At 31.1% G+C, this 24,248-nt stretch overlaps 3 protein-coding genes across 7 annotated transcripts; 1 reads left to right on the forward strand and 2 right to left on the reverse strand.

Annotated features, from left to right (window-relative positions):
- Positions 1–1,199: 1,199 nt before the first annotated feature.
- On the reverse strand, positions 1,200–7,238 carry LOC120069215 (NADH dehydrogenase (ubiquinone) complex I, assembly factor 6). Of its 5 annotated transcripts, XR_005479475.1 has the most exons (3): positions 6,939–7,228; positions 6,219–6,298; positions 3,314–5,274 (listed from the first exon to the last, which is right to left on the reverse strand). XR_005479475.1 is itself a non-coding variant. In XM_039020919.1 (2 exons), exon 2 carries the CDS (start codon positions 2,259–2,261, stop codon positions 1,350–1,352), a length of 912 nt encoding a protein of 303 aa, XP_038876847.1. In that variant the 5' UTR covers positions 2,262–2,283; positions 6,939–7,203; the 3' UTR covers positions 1,200–1,349. The 5 variants fall into 5 exon arrangements, 2 of the variants coding, with proteins under 2 accessions (XP_038876847.1, XP_038876846.1); XM_039020919.1 differs by lacking the exons at positions 3,314–5,274; positions 6,219–6,298 and adding an exon at positions 1,200–2,283 and having other exon boundaries at positions 6,939–7,203; XM_039020918.1 differs by lacking the exons at positions 3,314–5,274; positions 6,219–6,298; positions 6,939–7,228 and adding exons at positions 1,200–2,283; positions 2,918–3,287.
- Positions 7,239–10,338: 3,100 nt separating this feature from the next.
- Positions 10,339–13,568, forward strand: LOC120069212 (hsp70-Hsp90 organizing protein 3-like). Its single transcript, XM_039020911.1, has 7 exons — positions 10,339–11,406; positions 11,701–11,989; positions 12,321–12,406; positions 12,494–12,717; positions 12,791–12,857; positions 12,944–13,003; positions 13,098–13,568. Exons 1-7 carry the CDS (start codon positions 10,519–10,521, stop codon positions 13,209–13,211), a joined length of 1,728 nt encoding a protein of 575 aa, XP_038876839.1. The 5' UTR covers positions 10,339–10,518; the 3' UTR covers positions 13,212–13,568.
- A 4,688-nt stretch (positions 13,569–18,256) lies between these two features.
- LOC120069198 (21 kDa protein-like) lies at positions 18,257–18,863 on the reverse strand. Its single transcript, XM_039020884.1, has one exon. The coding sequence runs from the start codon at positions 18,827–18,829 to the stop codon at positions 18,257–18,259; it is 573 nt and encodes a 190-aa protein (XP_038876812.1). The 5' UTR covers positions 18,830–18,863.
- Between the last annotated feature and the right edge of the window lie 5,385 nt (positions 18,864–24,248).

The raw sequence follows: 24,248 nt of genomic DNA on the forward strand, positions 1-24,248 counted from the left end.
GACAACGAGTCATTAATCATATAAGAGGCATGTGAATGGGTCATTCTTACAACAACAACAACAAAAACAAAAACAAAACAAAACAAACAAAAAAAACACTCTTTTTTGGAACTATTTCTTAAATTTTAGAAACAAGAAACGGGTACGTTATGAAACAAACCCTACATGAATCCCAAATAAAAGTCACAAGTCAAATAAAACAACTGAGAAACACGTTAAACCTAACAACCTGACAAATCATCTAAGATGGGTGCAAAGTAGCACAATAGACATGAAGGATAAAACATCAAACCACTCTTTAAACCTTGTAGCTAGGCACTTGTTTGCATTAAAATAATAAATTTTGTCAATCTCAATGCCTCATTGAGAGATCCAATGGAAAAAGTCACGCCACATGAGCACATCTCCCAATAACTCGGATAAAAAAGATAATCAAAGAATAAATGGTCTCAAAACCCAACCACCCTTACGAAGAAAAACAAACACTAGAGACAGCAAAATTCCAACGGCCAATATAAGCACAAGTCAATAACTTATACAACCAACACAAGCTAGACTATGAAGAAGTGTCGGGAGATATTACCACCAAACCAAAAAGAGACTATACGACGTCTAGGAACTGGAGGCAGAAAAGACTCCACAACTCTCTAGAACTAGAAAGTCAGACCAAAAAGCTATTTGGGAGGAGAGACACGTTAAGAGAACTATCATCATCTAATTAACCATCACACTATACTGTCAAAGAATATGGTCTGCTTTCAATCAAGGATCAAACCAACAAAACAATATTAGGGACATGAAATGTATAATAAAATTTATATCTATTTAGACCTTTCAACAAACAACAAGGACCATATTAACAAGAAACTTGACTTTACAATTTAAGCTTAGTATAGCTTCTTCACTTATAGAGACTATATATCTTCATCTTAGAAGAACATCTCCATCTTTATTATCATGTTAAGCTCAACTTTCAACATTTTTCTGACTTTGTAGATCATCTGACAGAGAATGAAACTCAATTAATAGAGATTAGCGTAGTTAAACTTTATATTTTCAATTCAATAAAATTTCATCCTAAATTTAAATGAAGTTTCAACAAATACGTTCATGCCTCCGGATGAAAATGCTTGAACTTAACAACAAAATCAAGCACATAAACAGATCTTCAAACGAAGAACTAGTATCCAACCAAATAATAATCGTAATAATAAATAAAATACTAATGTCATCTTTTATTAAAATTTATAGTTCAATTTGATGAGATCAAAATTTTAAGATTAGTACTTTCTCTTGAGTAAAACACAGGATAAACAATAAAATCTTCCCTAAAGTAAAGAAAAATATTGTTAGTATTTTCCCCTCCAAGAAGACCACTTCAATCTAAGTTGAAACCACAAATGAGGAACACCCAAAACTCCGCGTTGTAACCTTGAATCAAAAACATCAAATTGTACCTTTCTTAAAGAATCCAACAGAACCTGAGCAGGCACGGCCTGCAGAAGCACAGGAAGAGCCTCCCTCGGCACTGTCCTGGCCAAGTCACGAGCTTTTTGCAAATGAGCATTGGCTACAGAAGCCATCTCAAAAACTGCATCACATAAGCTCTCTCTCGAATCCAAGCGGATCTCAATATGCCCTCCCTGTTTCGCCAGCAAACCATGATTTTCGGCCACTTTAACAGGAATGTAAGAAAAATGGCGATTTCGAGTAGCATGATATGGTAATGACTTGAGCAACAAGAGCAGCCCGCCAGCCTTACCGATATGAGATGCAGCGTGATCAGCTGCTGTGGACCTAATGCCACCAGCTTGAAGGGTCATGTAGAGTAGTGTTGATGCAGTATCTTCAGCATATTTCTCTAGTTCATCAATGGTTCCTGGAATGTCAGTGTCCTCCCTTCTGGCATCGTTAATTCGAGCTTCGACAGACCTTTTCAACCACAGTTTGCTAATTTTGTTCTCAGATATCACAGATGAAAGGGCCTGTGCTATTGGATGTTCAATCTTTTTACTAGCATATATTTTGTCAATAGCTTCCTGCCACCACACAAGTCGCATAAGACCTATCCTGGGATCGGTAGCAACATCCATGGCTCTCGATGTTTCGACATTAAATGCCCGGAGTGCGAATGCAGCCTTTCGCATCTCAGGGGGAAGTTCGAGGAGGCAGAGGTAGTGATGGTAGTCATAGTTTCGCACTTGCTGTACACAGTGCGAAAAAGCAGCACGTAAGCTACTGGATGCGAAAGCGCCATTCATCACATCCCAAATGTCATTCCACCTGCAAGTGAATAATCATAATATTATCATACCACATGCCATCTGCAACTGATAGAATCTTTGTATTTGTTTACACAAAAAGAAAACTACAAAGTTAAAAGGAGAACTTGGGAGCTTCTTTGTCTCTCCCATTCCACAGGACTCACGCTAGCTAAAAGCTAAGACATTCCATCTTGCCCTCTTACATTTCGATAGTTTTAACCATCGGGCACCTATCAACCACGTGGTAAATCTCTTTTTCAAGCCAGAAGTAAATATGAAATGACTTTCGTACTAGAATTAATGAAGCAAAGATAAATGTTATAAGCATCTAACATATTCTACTGGTACAAATCAGTAGTGCTCGACTCCCCTACTGATCCAAACCCTTCATTCTAGTATATAAGCTTTCTTTTTGTGTAAACAATTCATTAACCTCAGAAATTGGGAACCAGAACGTACGCATCCTTTGTTTTCCAAAAGGTATCCAGGTTGTTTAAGAAGAGAGAATCGTTGGTTTCTTTTAGTCATTTCTCTTTCCTATCGTGACAACTCTTGTTCCCCCACCACAACTACCAAAGTGCACTAAACCTAGTAGAGATCTTTGACCTAACGATAATGGAACTTCAAGCCCATTTAAGAAATCCGCTTTGTACCTTATTGTTGAGCAAACCGGATGCATGCCAGGTCCAAATTCTCTCTCAGTCACCCTTTGACGAAAGGAACATAAGATCTGAAGTTTACAACTTTAACGAAGTTCTACAAGCTTTCATTTTGTGAAATTTTACCTAACGTCATAGGTGTAATAGATGTAATGCATGAAATACATATGAACGTAGGAATAAAGAGACTTTGATACTCAAATTGGAATTTGTAACAACTACAAATGAGAACCACGTTTCACTTAAAAATTGAGAGCTAAATAGGTTTAAAAACACTTTTGGTCCCTGAACTTTCATGAAAATAACAATTTAGTCCTTGAACTTTGGTTTGTAATGATTTAGTCCATATACTTTCAATTTTGTGACAATTTAATTCATAAACTTTAGTATGTATAATTTAGTCCTTACTGTCTTTCAAATTTGTAACAATTTAGTCCCTAATGTAAAAAAATTCATCAAAAGTTTATGTCAATTTTTATTATTTTATGATGTAGACTTTGTAATAAAAATATTGAATCTTTAATTAGTTTATCGGTTTATTTATGTAAGAAAAATCATTAAACCTTCCCATGGGCAAATTTGAAATTATAAGGACTGAATTGTTAAATATTAAAATCCAAGGACTAAATTATTACAAAATTAAAAGTACAAGGACTAAATCGTTACAAATCAAAATTCAGGGACTAAATTGTTACTTCTATGAAAGTTTAGGAACTAAAAGTGATTTTTAACCTTCTAAATATAATTATATTTTTCTCACTTGCTTGATAGATCTGTAAGCTAGCAAATTTTATGACGAAGAACCAAACTTACATTGAGAAAAAGTAAAAGAACACTAGAGCATCCAAAAATATAAGCCCCTAAAATAAAGTCCCACTGAAGAATGCGATTCCATTCGACTAACAAAATACCTAACGAATAATTACAAAAGGACTTTGTCACTAACCTCCAAAGGCAAAAATGGAACCTAGTAGAGGACCAAATATCCCAAGTTTCCCTATCCACCCCTCTAAAAATTAAACATTCTATTGTTCCTCTCCCTCCAAGCCCCACAATATAGATCTGTAAGCTGGCATTTTTCCTGTTGATTTAAAAAGCCCGAGAATATATAGCCTGCGGTTCAAAGGCCTATGTTTTGATAAGGCCTAAGTTGTAGAAGAAAACCATGCATTATAGATAATGCACCTTACAACCTAGGCATTATACATTCCCGTAATTCAAACCTAATAAATAAGTGTCTCGTGATAAACTAATGCTAATGAATTATGAATGTAACCGCAAGTGTAGAAATGTAACCTCTAAGTGTTATATTTAATGGAGTAGGAGAAGACAAACCACTTCTTCATTCTCTGTTCCTGTCCATGCTTTATTTACAAAAATGGTTTCAACATTTTCAGCCTGTAACCTCTAAGAAGTGTTATGTCTAACGGAGTAGGAGAAGACAAACCACTTCTTCATTCTCTGTTCCTGCCCATGCTTTATTTACAAAAATCGTTTCAACCTTTTCAGCATGTAACCTCTAAGAAGTGTTATGTCTAATCAAGTAGGAGAAGACAACCACTTCTTCATTCTCTGTTCCTGTCTATGCTTTATTTACAAAAATCGTTCAACATTTTCAGCCATGCTTAAGCGACTACTTTGAGTTCCAAAAACTAACAAACAATAACTGTGAAGATTACGGGTTAAAGATCTAGGAGAAAAAAGATAGCATTTAAAGAAAACATTGCGATTTGGATGGTGTTAAGGGGTAGAACTCAGTTGGAGGTTTCATTACGAGTCCTCAACCACTAGCTATTTCTGTTATTTCATCATTTAACCTACCTCAAAATCTAAAAAGAGAGAAATAGAAGAGAAAAACACTAGTCACCTAATTTCACTGTATACTGGAAAATCAGACTTCAGAAAGTATATCAACGAAATTAATCAGCTGATCTCTCTCACCATAGGTATGATTAGCAGGTTGTCTAAATGAACCACATGCAGATATTACACAAGCAGAATAGAAAATGTTAAGTCCTTTAGAGTGTAAATAGAAAGAGGGTATTCATAGAACACACCAAAAAAATAATCATATTACTGAGTAGAAGAAGAACAATTACAGCCCTCTCAGATGTTTGAGAGGTCTAATACTCTCCAACATAATCTAAAGCCAAAAATGAACCATCTCCCCTCCTCCTTTCAGCCTTTCCCCATGCAACTATGTAGTAGAATTACAAGTTATGGGTGTAGGAAATCACTTTGTGCATGCATACCCGATATTCTCCCTAATTACATAAAGCCAACCTTTTACTCGCTACCAATTGGTTGGAATCATGATTTTTTCGCCTTGCATATGTACGCATATTGAAGGCCTATCAGAAAAATTGACAAACAACCTAAGAGAAAAATATAAACAGCAAGCAATTCCCAAAAGCTAAAAGGCTACATAGCTGTTCATATCTACCAGCACGGGAAAGCCACAAAAGAAGACACAAAAGCTATACAACCCAAAACTGCCATCACAAATGAAGCTGATTATCATTTATTTTGGAAAAATGAAATGTCATTAAACTTAACTATGAAGAGGACTTAACTTCATTAATAAGATCTATGCATATATGCAGAATGAAAAAGCTCGTATGAAAATAATTATGCACAAGGTAACAATTAACCAAGGAGGCTCTTGGTCCAACATATTAACCTAAAAGAAGGGAAATAAAAATATAACGAAAAATGGCAATGCAGTTCTTCTTCTTTTTTTTTTCTTCTTTTCTTTTCTTCTCTTTTCTCTCTTCTTCTTCTTTTTTTTTTTTTTTTTTTTTTTTTTTTTTTTTGTAATTGGAGTATTAGTGGCTCTACTCCTTGCATTTTGCCAATGGCACAACTCCACCAATTCTAGGAGAGGCTTTGCCGAGTTGAACACATGGACATTCCAACACTTATTGAGCACTTGTTAAGTATACTAAACAAACACATAATAATAGAGGACATGAAAAGAAATTGATACATCAAACTCATATTTTAGCATATACATGTATAAACTTGTTGAAATTGATTTTCCTTCTGTTAGAGATGATATATATTTTCAAAAAATATAAATTTTAACAATCGTGTCCTTGTCATGTCTGTGTCCGATATTTTTAAAATAATGTGTCATCATATTTGTGTCATGTCATGTTCGTGTCTCGTATCCATATTCATGCTTCTTAGTTGGAGATCAGGAGACAACTAGGATTTTAATAAGTTATTGGGTTTTCAACATGGAAGCTTGAACCTAGGACCTTAGGCGATATATCCAACCATCTCAAACTCTTACCTCTCTTAACACCTAAAGGTAATGCAACACCCAATATCTTCCCTCTAGAACAGCCCTTGGGCACTTAAAGTATTCAAGATCTACTATCAATTCACAAAATGGAAAAGGAAACGTGTTAATACCACCATCAATTAATAAGCTCAATACAGCAATAAAATTTTGTGACTTCAAGCAATGCCAACAATTAAAAAGAAAATCAAAGGAACGTGAATCCCATCTACAGCTGATCAAACAACAAACTCTAAAATGTATACATCAGAAAGAAAGATTGTTTCATTCAGCACTTAAAGCAAACACTTGACATGCGTCCGATAGATTCCATCAACACATCATCTTTCCAAGTTACAGCCATTACCCACAATCCAAATTACGAACTAAAGAGGCTAAATAGAAGATACCATAAAATTTGAGACGATCCATACAAGATTTCCCTAGAAAACTACGAAGAAAAAGTGAAAGAAAAACAAATATTTGAAATAACAGTTACTGGAAAACTTACTCCGACTGGGAAATCGAAGAATGTCTTTATTGACAAAACAAATGAACCATTAGATTGCATTTTGAGAAACTAAAAATCCAGAACAGAACCAAAAAAAAATTACATAAAAAATTAACCCCAAGACAGAAATTTTAGAGAAAGCAAAGAAAAATCTCAAGCACCAAAGTAAAAGAAAACTCCAAGATCAGAACTTAAGGGGAAAAAGGGAAAAAACCCATTACCTCACACATCAGAACAGAACCAAAATTCGTTCATCTCACAAGCGTACACCTGACACTGGAAGAACAGCCAGAGAGTTGGCAACGAAATCAAAGAGAGCTCGAGAGATCAGAGGTGAAGAAAGCGCAAGAGACGGATAGATCTTGAGCGATCAGAAACGGAAAGAACGGTTGAGAGACGAAAGAAAGAAATCGAGAGAGAGGATAGACAATAGAGTGCAATGGAAAGCTTCAATCTGAAGGAGGTGTGAAGAAGAGAAACGGTAGCAAACTTGATAGTTTCAATCAAACCGATTTTTTCGGTTCTCCTAAACCAACCCAATCCAAATTCTAAAAATAAATAAATAAATAAAACTTCATTTTATAACGGTTTTGTTTTTTGTTTTCGAATTTTAGAAAATAAGTTTGTAGACTTTACTTTCACCTCTAAATTTTTTGTTGCTTATATACTTTTTACCTATAATTTAAAAAATCAAGCTAACATTTTAAAAACTAAAAAAAAAATAGGTCTTGTTTGGTAACCATTTCATATTTTATTTTTTATTTTTTAAAATTAGGTCCATTTTTTCGTCATTGCTTAACATAATTTGCATATATCTTAAATACAAGGGTTGAATTTTTAGCCAAATTTCAAAGACAAAAATAAATTTTTAAAAGCTTTGTTTTTAATTTTAGTTTTTGGCTTGGTTTTTTAAACTATTAGTAAAAATGGATAACAAATAAAAAAAATTAGAGGCAGGAGTAGTGTTTATAGGGTTAATTTTAAAAAACAAAAAATAAAAAATCAAATGGTTACCAAACGGGATTGTAACTTTTCAAAAGTTATTTTTGTTTTTGGAATTTAACTAAGAATTAAATCATTGTATTTATTAAAGATACTTATCAATGTAAGAAATTAGATGAAATATGCTTAATTTTCAAAAAAACAAAGACAAAAAACGAAATTGTTACCAAATGGAGCCTAAATAATCTAACAATTATCTAACTCAACTTGGTAGTCCGAGGAGGAATTTCATATACTACGATAATATGGGCAATTTTTCATACTACATGTCAATTTATGGTTTAAATTATATTTTGGTCTCTGAACTGGTCCCTAAACTTTAAAAAAAATCAAATCTAATCCCAATTTTTAAATAGTGCTTACTTTGGTCTCTACTATTAAGATTCTATTAGCTTTTAAATATAAGGTTTAAATGACTTGTATTTTTTTACGTTAGGCTGCCAAATAAGTTAGCAGCACTAGAAAAATTAAGGGTTTCAATTGATTTTCAATAGAAGATCTCCAAAGTCATTTTGCGTCCAAGATTTTGGTCGTTCACTATTTTGGCATCACCTTCATCTTGCTCAACCCATATTATACGCGATTTCATCTTTAAATAGGGTTTATCTTTAAAGAATTAACTTAATCTCAACGATATGAAAAAAAAATACTTGTTAAAAGTTGAGAGACTAAAACATACGTCGTTTTAAAAAGTTTAGAGGAAAAAAACACTTTTTAAAAGTTTATAGGCTGAGTCGCGAGCTCGCTCTGTTTAAGACGTTTCGCGGCTCTGCCCAAGTGTGCAAGCAGGTATGAAAATTGTCACATCGTCCCCGAGATAAAACAACCAAAAGAAACCCGATGAGAAATGTACCATTACCGATCGGAACACATACCCTTTATAAACCCACTACTCGGAAAACTAAAATGGAAGAGGAGAGGAAAATGAAATGAGAAGTGAAGAATGAATGTGTTTTCGAATTGCTGAAGGCTACACCTTTTATAGGGAGCAAAAAGGCGGTGAGCCTCATAATGTGCACGGACGAAACGGACGATGCGTGAACAGGGCGGACGAAGCATGAACGGGAGGACCTTTTCCTTTTCCTTTTTTTTTTCTCAGCTAAAGGAAAAAAAATAAAATAATAAAAATATTTTTATTAAAAATTAATAATCACACGTGCCTCGCCGACCGGACGGCGGCGTGCGGGATGTCCACCAAACCCACATTGGTCTAACTCCTCACTCCCTCCAAAACATGGGTACCCCTTGAGACCCAAACCCAAAACTCGAGATTGGAGTACAAGACTTCCAATACCAAATTTTATAATGTGGGATTCTCCAACCAAAATGTTGGTTCCATCTTGATTTGAAAGTTAAATTTTCACCCAACAATTTAAAGAATAGGTAGAATAGTAAGCTCCAAGCAATATAAAGTCTAGGGATAGTATAAGGAATTGATAAGGTATAAAATTGATATATTTTTCATTAGTGGGACCCACAAACTCTTTAGACCAAACTAGGAGAGGAGTTTACAACTTCTACCATCCAACCCTACTTCTCAACTCCTTAGGCCAAACACCTCCCTGGTTTCTACCACAGCAAGATGATGTCGTTTGGAAGTCTCAACTAATTCCACATGAATTATGGATTGAATGACGTTGTTCAATGCACATTTTAAACACTTATTATGTTAACTTACAACTTTCCATCTTTATAATAGGCTCGTTACATGTTTGAAATTTGTTTAAAAATTAACAGATCGATTAAATATAAATTTGAACGTTACGTCTTATAAAAATTTAAACTATTAATTTTATGTTAAGATAATGACCTTCTATATATTTCAACTCTTGTACTCATGAGTGATGTAAATCATGGTAAGAATTAAGCTTAATTTTTAAAAATAAAAAATAAAAGTCAAATAATTACTAAACAGCATATTGATTTTTTAAAAAAAGACCAAACTTTACTATTTTTTTTTGGTTAATAGACTTTCCTAGTCTTCATTTAAAAAAATGAACTGAATTTTATTTATTTATTTATTAAGTTGGAATCAATTAAGATCAATTTCTAATTAATTAAAAATTAAATACTTGTCACTTTTAATATCTCAATTGCGACGAAATTCAAATTTAAAAAACCAAACAGAAGCCAAATTCAAATTCGACTATTAAATTTTATTTTAAAATTATGAAATAAATTGTTAAATTTAATTTTAAGAAGGAAACTTAATTATTTACATTATTTTAATTCATTTAATATATATCAGACGAACGTCAATTTTTAATAAAAAGTTAAATAAAAAATGTAAATCTTGAAATCTAATAATAAAATCAAAATAAAATTCAAATCTAAAAAATAAAATAGTAACATTTGGAAAGCTAAAATTGAAGTCAGAACTTAAGAGATTAAGAATATAATATTTTAAAATTTATAAACCAAATAAATACCAGAGGAACTAATATATTTCTCTCACAAATTGAATAAAAATAGGTCATAAAAAAAATTAAAACTATGGACTATTATCGACTAATATTTGTTAATAATCAAACAAATATTTGATTATTCGAATAAATGATAAAGTAGCCGTGTTTCCAAACACCCCAACTTTGGAGGGCAATCGAACATTCGAGAACTCCTTCAAAATTCGCAAAACTTCTTTTTCTACTCCGAAAATAAACGACGAGAAGTGTCTCGTTTCTTCTTCTTCTTCCTCAAAATTCTTCATTATATACTCTTCGTCTTGCCCAATCTCTTCAATTTTTCCGCCGGATTCTCTCCGATTTCTTCCCATTCCTGTTGTTAGACTGTGCACTTTCCATGGCCGACGAAGCCAAAGCCAAGGGCAATGCAGCCTTCTCCGCCGGCGACTTCTCCACCGCCGTCCGCCATTTTTCCGATGCCATTCAACTTGCTCCTACCAATCACGTTCTCTATTCCAATCGATCTGCGGCTTATGCTTCTCTCCATCAATATTCTGAGGCTTTGGTTGACGCTCAGAAGACGGTAGAGTTGAAGCCGGACTGGCCTAAGGGTTATAGCCGGCTTGGTGCTGCTCATCTTGGTCTTGGTGAACACGAAGCGGCTGTATCTGCTTATAAGAAAGGGCTTGAGATTGATCCTGGTAATGAAGCTTTGAAATCTGGATTGGCCGATGCTCAGTCTGCGGCTTCCAGGTCGCGTCCGGCGCCTCCGCCGAATCCGTTTGGGAATGTTTTCTCTGGACCTGAGATGTGGGCTAAACTGACGGCTGATCCGACGACTAGGGCTTTTCTACAACAGCCGGATTTTTTGACTATAATGCAGGAGATTCAGAGAAACCCTAACAGTATCAATATGTATTTGAAGGATCAGAGAGTGATGGCTGCGTTAGGGGTTTTGCTGAACTTGAAGTTGCATAATCCGACGGAGGAGGAAGCTGATGTTCCTGAGACATCCTCTCCTCCGGCGGAACGAAAGAGAGCTGCTGAGGCCGAGCCGGCGAAGGAGCCGGAACCAGAGCCAGAGCCTATGGAAGTGGGCGAGGAGGAGAAGGAGGCGAAGGAGAGGAAGCTGCAGGCACAGAAGGAGAAGGAGGCGGGCAATGCGGCGTACAAGAAGAAGGATTTCGAGAAGGCCATCAATCATTACTCGAAGGCATTGGAGTTGGACGATGAGGACATCTCTTTCCTAACAAATCGAGCTGCTGTCTATTTGGAGATGGGAAAGGTAATGGGTTTTACAATGTTGATAACTTTCTTGATTGTTTTCCGTTTCTACGTTATGTTAGGTATGTTATGCTGATACTTGCCTGTCCGTTTCTGAGTGATGGGACTTAAACTTTAGGCGAAGGAGAATTATTTTGGAGAGGGTTCTTTCAGAAAGATTATTGAAAAAGAAATTGTGGTCATCTTTTATTCTATGTCAAATGAGTTTCCTACCTCATTGTTGTTTCTACCCCATGAAAACGTTTCGAATTTCGAGGTCTTAAGTTCTTAAGTTATGCTTGTTCTTTCTCTACAGTATGAAGATTGTATCAAAGATTGTGATAAGGCTGTTGAAAGGGGAAGGGAGCTCAGGTCAGACTTTAAGATGATTGCAAGGGCTTTAACCAGGAAAGGAACAGCCTATGTGAAATTGGCAAAATGTTCAAAGGATTATGATATTGCTATTGAAACTTTCCAGAAGGCTCTAACTGAGCATAGAAATCCTGACACCCTGAAGAAACTTAACGATGCTGAGAAAGCAAAGAAGGACTTAGAGCAACAGGAGTATTTCGATCCTAAAATAGCTGATGAGGAACGGGAAAAAGGTATGTCTTTCACCCCAGCTTTTGTTCATTCTTTAGACTCTTAATTTTAGTAATTGAACTGAATGGATTGAGTTCGTAGATGATCTTGAGTATTAGTATCAGATATTTCTTGATTGAAGCAATTGGCTAAGTTGCAAATTGTAGTAAAAGCATAGTAAGAAAAGAAAACATAACTCTATTACTCCAGGATCTCCTGTATTCTTTAACCTTTGATACATCTTCCAATTAACTTTCTTCATGATTTTGTAAGCATTGGCTATACTTGATGTCTCATATTCTAGTCACTGTTACGCACATTTGATGTCTTATGCTTACTGATTTGTTTATATAGGCAATGAATGTTTTAAGCAACAACAATATCCTGAGGCTGTGAAACATTACACAGAATCTTTGAGAAGAAACCCCAAGGACGTAAAGGTCAGTGCATGAGCTATGCTTTGAACTTGGAAGAAATTAACTCAATCCTTATGGCAAGTTGTGTTCTGATGTGTAATTTCCTTACAGGCATACAGCAACCGTGCGGCTTGCTATACTAAGCTGGGGGCATTGCCTGAGGGATTGAAGGATGCAGAGAAGTGCATTGAGCTTGATCCTACGTTTGTGAAGGGTTACACAAGGAAAGGTGCAATTCAATTTTTCATGAAAGAATATGAAAAGGCTATGGAAACTTATCAGGAGGGATTGAAACATGACCCCAAAAACCAAGAATTGCTGGATGGTATTAGAAGGTAAGCATCATCTATTTGAAGGTAGGATTAGGAAAGAAATTCCGATAACTGAAGCCGAGAACTCTGATTGCAGATGTGTAGAACAGGTTAACAAGGCAAGCCGTGGGGACTTGACCCCCGAAGAACTGAAGGAAAGACAGGTAAATCATGTTTTCCAATAGCTTGTAGAAAGCCTTTAGTTAGCATCGTGTCTCTTGAATTGGACTGACATTAATTTCATCCTTAGGCCAAGGCAATGCAAGACCCAGAAATCCAAAACATTCTCACAGATCCTGTAATGAGACAGGTATGTTTAGATCTGAAGACTTTGGTCTCAGCATATGCATGATTCAAATTCTGGATTGGTATCGTATTTAATCCGTGCAATTGCTTTTCTGTAGGTATTGATTGATTTCCAGGAAAACCCAAAGGCAGCTCAAGAACACACCAAGAACCCAATGGTGATGAACAAAATTCAGAAGCTGATTAGCGCAGGAATTGTCCAAATGAGATGAACAAAGCAACAACCCAATTACCATCACGGGTCAGAAAGATTTCTTAAAATTTTCAAGTGAAGTTTGGTGGAGTGTGTATCGTTCTGAATTATTGACATAGACCAGTTTTTAATTTGAAATAACTTGCATATTTTTTTGGTTTGTTGATGGTTTTGATCCTTAGTTTCCTCATACTGTTCAGTTTGAAGAAAGCATCCCTTTCCCTTGCACAGTTCATTGGAGTTCCTTGTTTAAATCATGAATTAACTCTTGGCAGTAGCTCATGTGAATTGCTGTATCATGTTAGTTTAAAATTAGGGACTGCAGCCTCTGATTAATCATACATACTGATTAGCTTTATGAAGAAGAACTTGGACATGATGTTTTGGTGTTTCTTCTTAGCTTTTGGTTCAAAATTCAAGTATTTGCTGCAGATTGTTCGTTCTCCTCTGTTTTTTCTCTTTTAGGTCTTCCATCCTTTAACCATCTCTTTTTTAAAAGAAAAAATATGGTTAAATCGTAAATTTGGTCCGTCATTAGTAGTCTTTAGTATAGAATAAAGGCTCATAAGTAATATGAAACCATAGGTACTATTTATGAAGTTCTATGGATACTATTTATGAAGTTCTATGGATAGGGGGTTTCATAGGGGGCTGAACTTTAACTTTTTCTAAACAAAAGGGATTAAATTTTGCAATTAAATAAAAAAAATTAATGTTTTTGTAACCTTACGGATTTTGTTGGACAAAAAAAAAAATTATTTTTATGTGAGTTGCAATTCGACTTCTCTAACTTGCATACAAAACGTCAATCTCACCGTGAGATGAAGATTAGAACAGTAAGGTTGATGAGTACAGTTTGGTTTTTTTTGGGTTTTTTGAACTTGTCTGACAGATCTTCATGTGTAATTGGACAAATCCTATATGGATTTACGTTGCAGTCATAGGTGGATTATTTAAATCCCCAAAAGGAAAGGATTGAAGTTAAGGGAGTATCTTGAGTTTGATGTTTTTCTAGGATCAATATTCAAGCTTTTTGCAGTATTCTTCCTATGACCCATATTCTTGTGTTACAAAAAAAAAAAAAAGAAAACAAAAACCAATATTCTTTTTGCTTATTCATTTATTTTCATCTTTTTTTTTTTTTGTTTGAATCAGTCTTTAATCAATGATCATAAATATAAATGTACGGAAATAGAGTTTTTTTCTTTTAATTTCTCTTTTGATTAACAATCTTGTTTTGGTTTCTTGGTTTTGAAAGTTGGGTTCTTTTCTCTTAAATTTGTTTGGTTAGTTTTCACCTTCTTTTATTCGAGGGAAAAATACCTTGGTTCCTAGGCTTAAGATTTAACTTCTCTTTAAGTTTTTAGATTTTAAAATTTTATATTTTTTATCTTTAAATTTTGAATTTGGTTTCAATTTAGTCTCTTAAGTTTCAAAATGTTGCAATTTCATCTTTGATATTTGAGTTTTTTAATTTGATCTCTAGAATAGGATTTTAATTTTAATTTTTCATTAAGTACTCATTTTCAAATATTGAAGTTAATGTCTATTAATTAATTTAAAATAATGATGTAGTAAAGTTTTAATTTTAATCTTGAAATCTGGGGGAACAAAATTAAATAAAACTCAATTGCAGTATTTTGAAAATTTTGAAATTGAGATAGTAAATTAAAATTAAATCTAAAATTTAAAGACTAAATGTGTAATATTTTGAAGTCTAAGAATCAAATAAAAATTAAAATTTAAGATAAAAAAAATTCTATTCTAAATTTAAAAAACACGTTTCGATTTTGGTCTGGACTTAGATTTTGGTGGAGCGTATTCTATTTTGAAATTGTTTGATAGGTTGGAACTAATTATCTGTTGCTCTCACAAAAATCTGAAAGATTCAAGTGTTATGGACTAATTGTCTTAGACATGTTTTTTTTTTTTTTTTTTTTTTTTTTTTTTTTTTTTTTAAAAAAGGAAATTATATTAAACACGAGCTCTATAAACTTTTATTTCATTTTAGATTCATTGGAATCAACGTGAATTACGAAAGTAAAGAAAAATATGGTTCGATTTGGGGTTTGGAATTGGTTTTGGTGGAGCAAATTCTACTTTGAAATTGTTTGACATGTCGAACTAATTATCCGATCTCAAAGAACAAGTTTTATGGACTAATCGTTTTAAACACGATTCTTAAAAAAAAAAAAAAATTAAATTAAACACGAGCTCTATAAATTTTTATTCCATTTTAGATTCATTGGAATCAACGTGAATTATGAAGCAAAGAAATAGAGAGATACATATTATATATCCATCTGTATTCAAATTAATCGATATTCAACCTTTATCTTTATACAGTACAATTTTATACACCTCAATAACAATAATAGATAGTACGATAGAAGGATTTATATATTTTTTTCTACTATACTATCGGATCTCATAAAATACTTCTCTTGTAGAATATCGATAATTCTAGTCCGTCAATTTTATTTAAGACACGGATGTGTAATTGGACTTTCTTTGTAAATTTAGGTTTTGTGCTTTAAATATTCGACTAATTGGAACATACACGTTTCGTAGGTCTTGTCTTTGTTCGTATGCTTTTTAAAACATCTTAATATAGAATTTATTCAAAAAAATATGTATCATAATATATGTAGTCAATTCTTTTTAAACCTTGTTTAACCATGTTTTCATATTTTGAGAATCTGTTTGAACGTTACATATGGTATTCTGAAATTTGAATTATTGTCATTTTCTCAGAAAGAAGCAAAATGAGATTCTTTGAGTCCACAAAAAGACAGTGGAATTATTGTGTGAGTAGGCAAATAATATCATATTGATTGAGGTGTAAAGGAAGATTGAATGCATCGTCTTATTTTTTAAATAATTTCCTTTTCTTTTAATTATGAGATAAAAGAAAACGCCTATGAAAACCATTTTATTCCAGTTTCCAAATGAATGATTTTAATTCTAATTCAAATTAGACAAAAGATAATTTCACTTTTTCTTTGGGTATCATTTTTTAATTTGAAATTGAAAGAAGAAGAATCTATGGGTAAGGAAATAGATTTTGAAATTAGACCATGCTGTGTGAAATCCAAATAGATATAATTTGTTAGAAACTGTTGGTTCATTACTTAGTTATTTTTACTCAAATTGTAAAAACCACTCCTAGAGGTGACCGTTACAACTATCCACTCAAACTTTCAATCGTAAAAATTAAACTCTCAAACTTATAGAAATGAAATTTGACTTTCAAACTTACATAAAGGTAGAAATTGTAATAATGGTATAAGTTTGAGGGTTCAATATTTATCGGTTGGAAGTTTAATTTTTACAATTATTATAAGGTTGAGGGTTTAATTTTAATACGTGTAGAAGTGGGTCTAATATTTACAATTGAAAGTTTCAGAGTATAATTACAATTACCGTTATACTTAAAGGACGATTTTTGTAATTTGACTATTTTTTTAAATAATTAAATTGAGCATAGCTTAGTTGATTAAATATACACATATACACACATATATATAAAAAAATCGAAGAAATCTATTAAAGGAGTTCAAATTAATAATGTTTGTTTGACAGCAATATGTTCGCTTTGTATGGAAATACAAAATAAATAATTAGGTAGTAATCTGGCTTTAATCTTATGACCACATTAAAGTTGTACTAATTTTAAAATACATGTCGAATAAACCTATTATATATTTGAAATAAATCTCGTATATGTATATAAGAAGCAAAATATAGATGAAAAGGAATATTTGTAACAATAATTATATATTAAATACAACTACCAAAAAAAAAATTAGGGATTCCAATTTTTTGGTCAAAATCTAAAATATGTAAAAAAAAAAAAAAAATGAAAAGAAAAACTAATGACAAATTTGTAGCTAAGTGAAAAAAAAATCATTTAAAAGCAAAAACTAAGGGAATAATGTTTATGACAAATCTTGTACTAATGTAGTATAGACTGAATTTAATAAATATCAAATTCGGTTTGAATTTTTAAATATTTTAATTATAAAATAATATGAAACTTTAATATGAGAGAGAACAAACTTTTTCCTAAAATTAAGGGATATATACATATTTGTGAATGAATAAAATAAAAAATCACTAAATGAAAATACACAATTAATGATAACATGTAATTAAATTAATTATTTTTTAAAAAATTATCTTTAAATTATTATTGCTAAAAATATTTTAATTTTTTTTTTAATATTTTAATTACAAAATACAAACACTTAAATGAGAGAGTGTATTACAAGGTTAAAATTGTCAAGAAAAAAAAAATAGAAAATCTAGTTATAAAATACAATTGAAGTTTAAAACATTTGTAAAATATTGTTCGTATTTGTAATAATTATACAAAAAATATTAAAAAAAATTATGGAATGAAGGATTGAACATCCAATGCGTAGGAATTAAGTGCATGCCAATACTATAGAGCCAAACTCACATTAGCAAATTCAATATTTAATTGATAACTATAATTACAATTACTTTATATATATATATATACATATACATATATATTATACAAATATATTTTAAATAATTATTTAAATTGAAATTTAATTTTTGCTATCAAATATATATTTGAAAATATGAAATAAAAATTTTGTTATAATTGAATTCTTGGTTTTTATTTATGCTTTTCAAATTCCCTATCAACCAACCCTTAATAATCAACTTAATTAAAATTTTGGATGATCGTGTTATTTTAAAATTTCAATTCCCATCATTTCTAAAAGTTTTGTTCTTTCAAATCTTGCAAAAATGTTTGATAGGGCAAAGTGTGATTTTGCTCATCCTTATTTTTTATGATTATCTCACTCTTGTGCCATTTTAAGTCAAGTTTAATTATCAAATTTTAGTTCAATCATCATGTAATATCAATAATAACTTGAAATTTTGAAAATATAATTAAAATTTGAAAGTTTACAATAAATTACTTGAAATTTAGAGACAAAACTAAAACTTTATAAAATTACAAAATGGACAATGGATTGAATATATAATTAAGTCAAAATAAATATTTCCAAAACAAATTTGATTCACTCACTTCAGCAAACTAACAAGCGAGAGAGCAATACTTGTTAATTGAACAATATCCACCACCAATTTCTTCATCGACTCCTTCACACTATCATTCATGGTGTCACCAACAAACCCGTCCATGCACGTGTCATCGTCTGTCAAAGCAGCACTAACCCACGTTCGAATATCCTCAATTTCGAATCGCATCTTGTCATTATCCTTTAACTCCACTATAGCCATCTTTAACTCTTCAATAGAGTCTCCAAACTCCTCAATACAATCACTTACAACATAACCCTCTCGTGGTGTTAAGACATTCGACTTGGCTAGGCTTTGGATCACCGACGAGGCAGAGCGCGTGCGTGTGAGGGCAACAGTGAGGGCGGCAATCGTCATCAGACGATAGCTACCGTGAATGGTGGCGGCGTCGGCGGAGAGGGAGGAGAGGCAGAGGCTAGGGTAAGGTGTGGATTGACAAGTGGTTTTGATGAATTGGGTGTCATTTATTGGTTGAGATTTTGCAATATTTGATTGGTTGATTAGGATGATGAGGAGAATGGCTTTGATTGGAAGGGGAAGATATGAGGATTCCATTTCTTAGCTCTCTTTACAAATGGTGAGTTTAGAGAGGGAAGATGAGAATCAAGTAATTTTTATAAAGGGGTGTTTTTATTTATTTAATCAAATTTATTTATTTTTATATGTTTAAGATTCTATCATAAACAATGCATGTGTTTGTTGTTTGAAGTGTCAGTGAATTTTGATGAATAAAGTTCTTATGATTTGGGTTTTCTTAAGTAGTTGTGGTTCTTCTGTTTCAAATCCATTAATTTGGGACATATGAAATTAGGCTACGTTTAGAATTGCATTAGCTGTATTAAAAGTCATTTAAAAAAATCTTAATCGTTTTTTTGGGTTTGGTAAAATAGATTTAAATTAAATAGATTAAAATCACTTTTAAAAACTTGTTAATTATACATTTACTTTAAAAGCAGCATCCTACTAGCTTTTAATATTTAGTTTTCAGTTTTATACTAAAAAAAAGTTGTTTTTATATATTTATATATTTCTCACCTAATCAAATCTATTTTCTATTTTTCATGAGTTAAATGCATCATCTTTTTTAAAAAAAGTACACTATATTGATATCTTTTTTTAAATAAAGTTATTTTCCTTTATATTTAATAAAAAATAAAATTTATCATACTAAACAATTATTTAAAATTTTAAATTGCATTTTTTTTTTTAAAAAAATTGATTATAAGTGTATTTTAGTTATTATATCTAAAATAAAATAATTAGCAAACGCTTCAGCCTACTTTTTTAAGTTCAAGCAGAAATTTATCAAATACTATTTTACTCATTTTCATACCTGATTTATCTAAAAGCATGATTGTCAACTATCATTTTAAAAGCTACAACAATCTCAAACGGAGTATAAGAGTTTTGAAAAGATTTATGAGAAATTAATTATTTATGGGTTTCTAAAAACACGCGAGTGGTAGTTTTATCCCATTGTAATGTGAAAGAAAGAAATTCAAAAGTTTATTTTAACCCATGTAATATTGGTAAAAGAAACATCAAGAGAGCTGGGAGCAACCATGTTGAAATAAATTTTTTTAAATCATTTGAATTAAATATTTTTACTAATATAAGTATTGTTCAATTGTCATATAGCTTGTTATATCCACTTCGAGGTAAGAGGTTTGATCTTTCACTTCGCATATTATAAAAATAATAATAATAATAATAACAATAATATTGAAAATTTTCTTGATACCCAAATGTTATAAAGTCAGATGGATTGTTCCGTAAAATTAGTTGAGGTACAAATAAATTGGTTTGGATATTCACGAAAATAAAAAAGAAATAAAAAATTGAGAAATATTTTATATTTCTTATTTTTCTAAAGAGATACTGTCAGAATGATTGACCATGTTTTAAGACAAAAATAATTAGAAAATTTAGAGAATAAGTTAGAGAACAAAATAATTAGAAATAAAAAGATCTAGATGGGTGTGAAAAATATATTAAATTAAGATCATGATTGTGAGTTTAGATCTACCTTATATGATATTTTACAAGTTAATTACATTGTTTTGTAACTGAGATTCTGTCTCCTTTATATTTTATTCCTGCAGCTAAAAAACCAGATTTGAATATATTAGATACTCAAAAAGAATAAAAAAAAAAATTGAATATATTAGATTTAATCATGTTTCACTTGATAACTATTTGGTTTTTTGTTTTTAAAAATTTATGTTTTAGTTTTTATTTTTTAGAAAACAAAAATCATACATTTTATTAATTTCTATCTTTAAAAAACCAAAAACCAAAAACACGTTATTTTTTAAAAAAAATTGAAAAACTACAAGCATATTTGATAATTGAGTTTTTGCTTTTTGATGTTGAAAATCAAAATAAGTTTTAATGACATTTTTTAGTTTTTTTAATATAAAAATATCAAACTTTTTTTTTTTTGCAATATTTTCTCTTTTGGTGTACATAATTATAAAATTATATATTTATATTCTTAACTATTTTAAAAGTTTCATATTGATAATACAATATAGATATTTTTAATGTATTGATTAATCAAAATAATATAAAAAATTAAAAAAAAACAATAAATATATTGACAAAATATAAGTAAATATTTTCATTTTTGTAAAAGAAAATCATAGGAGGAGAAGAGAATAACATAACAATTAATTCGATCTAATGGATTCACAATGTTTTCTTACGACAATTTTGTTCCCTCTACAATGTGTGAATAATTGCAAATAAAATAGATTGAGATTTGGAGAAATAATTCTCTATGTTTTTATAAACTATTTGTGACAATGCAAATAGTAACATTTCTTGATATAGAATTGTCTTTTGAGAAAAGACGCATTCTTTCACTAAGGTTGTGTCATACAGAAAAATAATGCATTCCTATGAAAAGTTGTGGTATTCTAATTTTGTTTTTTTAAAAAAATTAATTAATTTTGTGAATATTTTTCCAAAATTTTAACTTCAAATTTTGAAAAATTGGGGTTATTATTGGTAAAATAAAAGAAAAATGGAAAATTGATTTAGATTTGAAGTATATTTACCTTCGATTTCATTAAAAAAGGGGGAAAAAAAGAGAAGAAAGTAAAATTTATACTGTAGGTAGGATTTGAACCAATGTCCCCTAGGTTGTTTAACTCACACTAAAGACGTTGGACTGGCCGGAGGTAGTTCTTCGAATTTACTTTTTGTACTAAACGCGCACGCATATTTTAATAAACGGAAAAAGTTTTTAAAAAACGGGTTTTTATTTTTTATTTTTTAAATTATTATTATTATTATTATTTTAAAAAAATTTAATTCTATTTAATTCTATTTTTAGTTTTCAAAAAACAGAAAAGTGAATTGTAAATTAAACAAACCTGATTGTAAAAAAGTAAAAACTAAAAATAAATACCCTATTGGTTATCAAACACCTCCTTAGTTTTTTATTTTTAGTTTTTGAGAATTAAATTTATTTCCTTTCAAATTCTTACAATAATTTACATTTTTTTTAATTAAAAAACTTTAAATCCTTAGCCAAATTTCAAAAATAAAAACTAAATTAAAAAACTTTTTTTTTTATAGTTTTCAAAACTTGTCTTAATTTTTTAAAATACCGATAAAAAAAGTAATTAACAATGCAAGATATTTAGAGATGAAAATGTGTTTATAGCCTTAAATTTCAAAAGCTAAAAATAAAAAACCAAATGGTTACCAAACAAAGCCTTAAATTTACAAATCAGTTTTTTTTTATTTATTTATTTAATGATAGTTGTACTTCTTTGTTCGTCGTGAAAGCTGATTGAGATAAATTTATTTGTGATAAGCAATATTCGTTATAACGAATCATAACCTGTAAGAGTTGGTTCCACCAATGAATTGCTAATAGCAAACATGCAATAATTACTCTATAAGCGAAAAAAAATCAAAAATCATATATTTGATCAAGAAGTTAAATATTCAAATCTCTATTATGTTGGGTTAAATATTAGAATCAAACATCTAATCTTGAAATTGATATATACGTCTGTTATGTCAGTTGAACTATATTTACTTGACGATATTAGTCTAAAAGTTAAAATTTTATTAAAAATGAATATGATATTTAATAATAGAGACAGTATTTCTATAAAAATGAAGAATGCAAGTATCTTCCCATAGAGGACTAACGAAATGGTGTATTTTTTTTAATGAAAATATATCATAAACTAACAACTCAGACAAACTTTAAAATTTATTGAAATCATAAAAACTAAATGTTATCATTAGAAAATATAAAAAATAGAATAAAACAAGCCCCAAATAAAAAGACCATTAATTGAACTAAAAAAAAGAAGACTATATTCTCTCTTTAACGTAGAAAGTTTCATACTTTTCAAACTTCTAGAAGAAGGGAAAAAAAAAAAAAAATTGTCAGTTAGCTATCAGATATTTTTAAAAAAAAACTTTATTTCAAGCCAAGTATTATTATGTCTTTTTCTTCTTATTTTCTCCATATACACAGAAAAGAAGGGTATGCTGTCCTTTAATTATTTAATATCTCATTTGATCCAAATTAGATAATGTTTATTTTGATGTAACTTAGAAACTAGTTTTATATATTTAGAAGAATCCCCCAAATAGACCTTTTTCTTTATTGAAAGCTTTAAAGTTGTTTTTAATTTTTTTAGAAGAAAAATTGTTTTAGTTTTAATCTATTACTACTATTATCTTACTAATTGCATCCAATCTCCAATCTTTTTTGGAAAGAAATTTGGGCAATTTTGAAATTAAACTTTATGCTATACCAAAAAGAAGGGAAAATGAAATAGGAGAGCTTAGCTTCCTTGCGCAAGTTGCATTACTACCTATACGCTTTAGAAAATATTTTAAAATATTTTTTTTATTGGTTGGTATAGTCATTTTTTTTCATATTAACACTTCTTTTTTCCTTCGTTTGTCCAATTTTTATGAGTTTTTTTTTTTGTACGGATGACCTTCTCTCGCACGCCTTTATGTTTTATGATCTGACCCCACTATCTTATGAATTATAACATTTTTCTTATATCATAGGGCACTTTCAGTCTTACCAAAGAACTCGCGCTCGAGATGAGATCTCCAGTCCGACACCTTTTTCAAAGCCCAAACCCGATGCTATCATAATAACGCGATGAAAAATTTTAAGAGGAGACCTGACGACCTAATGATATCGGGTTGGGGATGACTGCCATATGTTAATCGTGAAGGACGATCACTTGGATGCACTAGATGTGGAAATCAAGGACACAATCGGGCAAAATGTAGCCAACCATTATAAATATATGTAGTGATCGGCAGAGATAGAGGTAATGTACATACTGTATTTGATTTGGGTTACGCCTTTTCATTCTGATTGATAAATTTGAATTTCAGGCTTTTTATTTATTATCGGATAGAGCTTTAGAAAAGGCACCTCGGGCTGAGACATTCACCACTGTCGCAATGTTACAAGTAATGTCATCCAAGTTTTGGATTTTATTCAACCGGGTTACATATTTGAAATTGGGTTAGGACTTCGGAAAAGAAATCAGATTGGTGAATTATCCCCAATCTGATATCATTAAGCCGTCGAGTCTCCCTTTAAATTTCTTCGTCGCGTTATTATGATAGCATCAGATTCGAGTTTTGAAAAAGGCGTCGGACTGGAGACCTCATCCCGAGTGCGAGTTCATTAGAAAGGCTGAAAGTGTCATTTGACGTAAGCAAAAGGTTATAATTCATAAGATAATGGGAGGTGGGTCATAAAACATAAAAGCATGTGGGAGAAGGTCATCCGTACAAAAAAAAAATCCAATTTTTACACTAATTTTCTAAGCAGTCAAATAAAACTGAAAACTTCAAGTTAAACATAAAATCTTCCAAAATTTCAAAATCAAGATCTCCCCTCAAAATTCAACAAAACAATGAATTGTCAAATACAAAGAATATCATCTTCAATCATGAGGAACCTTCTTAACTA

Source organism: Benincasa hispida, unplaced genomic scaffold (assembly GCF_009727055.1).
Source record: "Benincasa hispida cultivar B227 unplaced genomic scaffold, ASM972705v1 Contig285, whole genome shotgun sequence".
Taxonomy (NCBI): domain Eukaryota; kingdom Viridiplantae; phylum Streptophyta; class Magnoliopsida; order Cucurbitales; family Cucurbitaceae; genus Benincasa; species Benincasa hispida.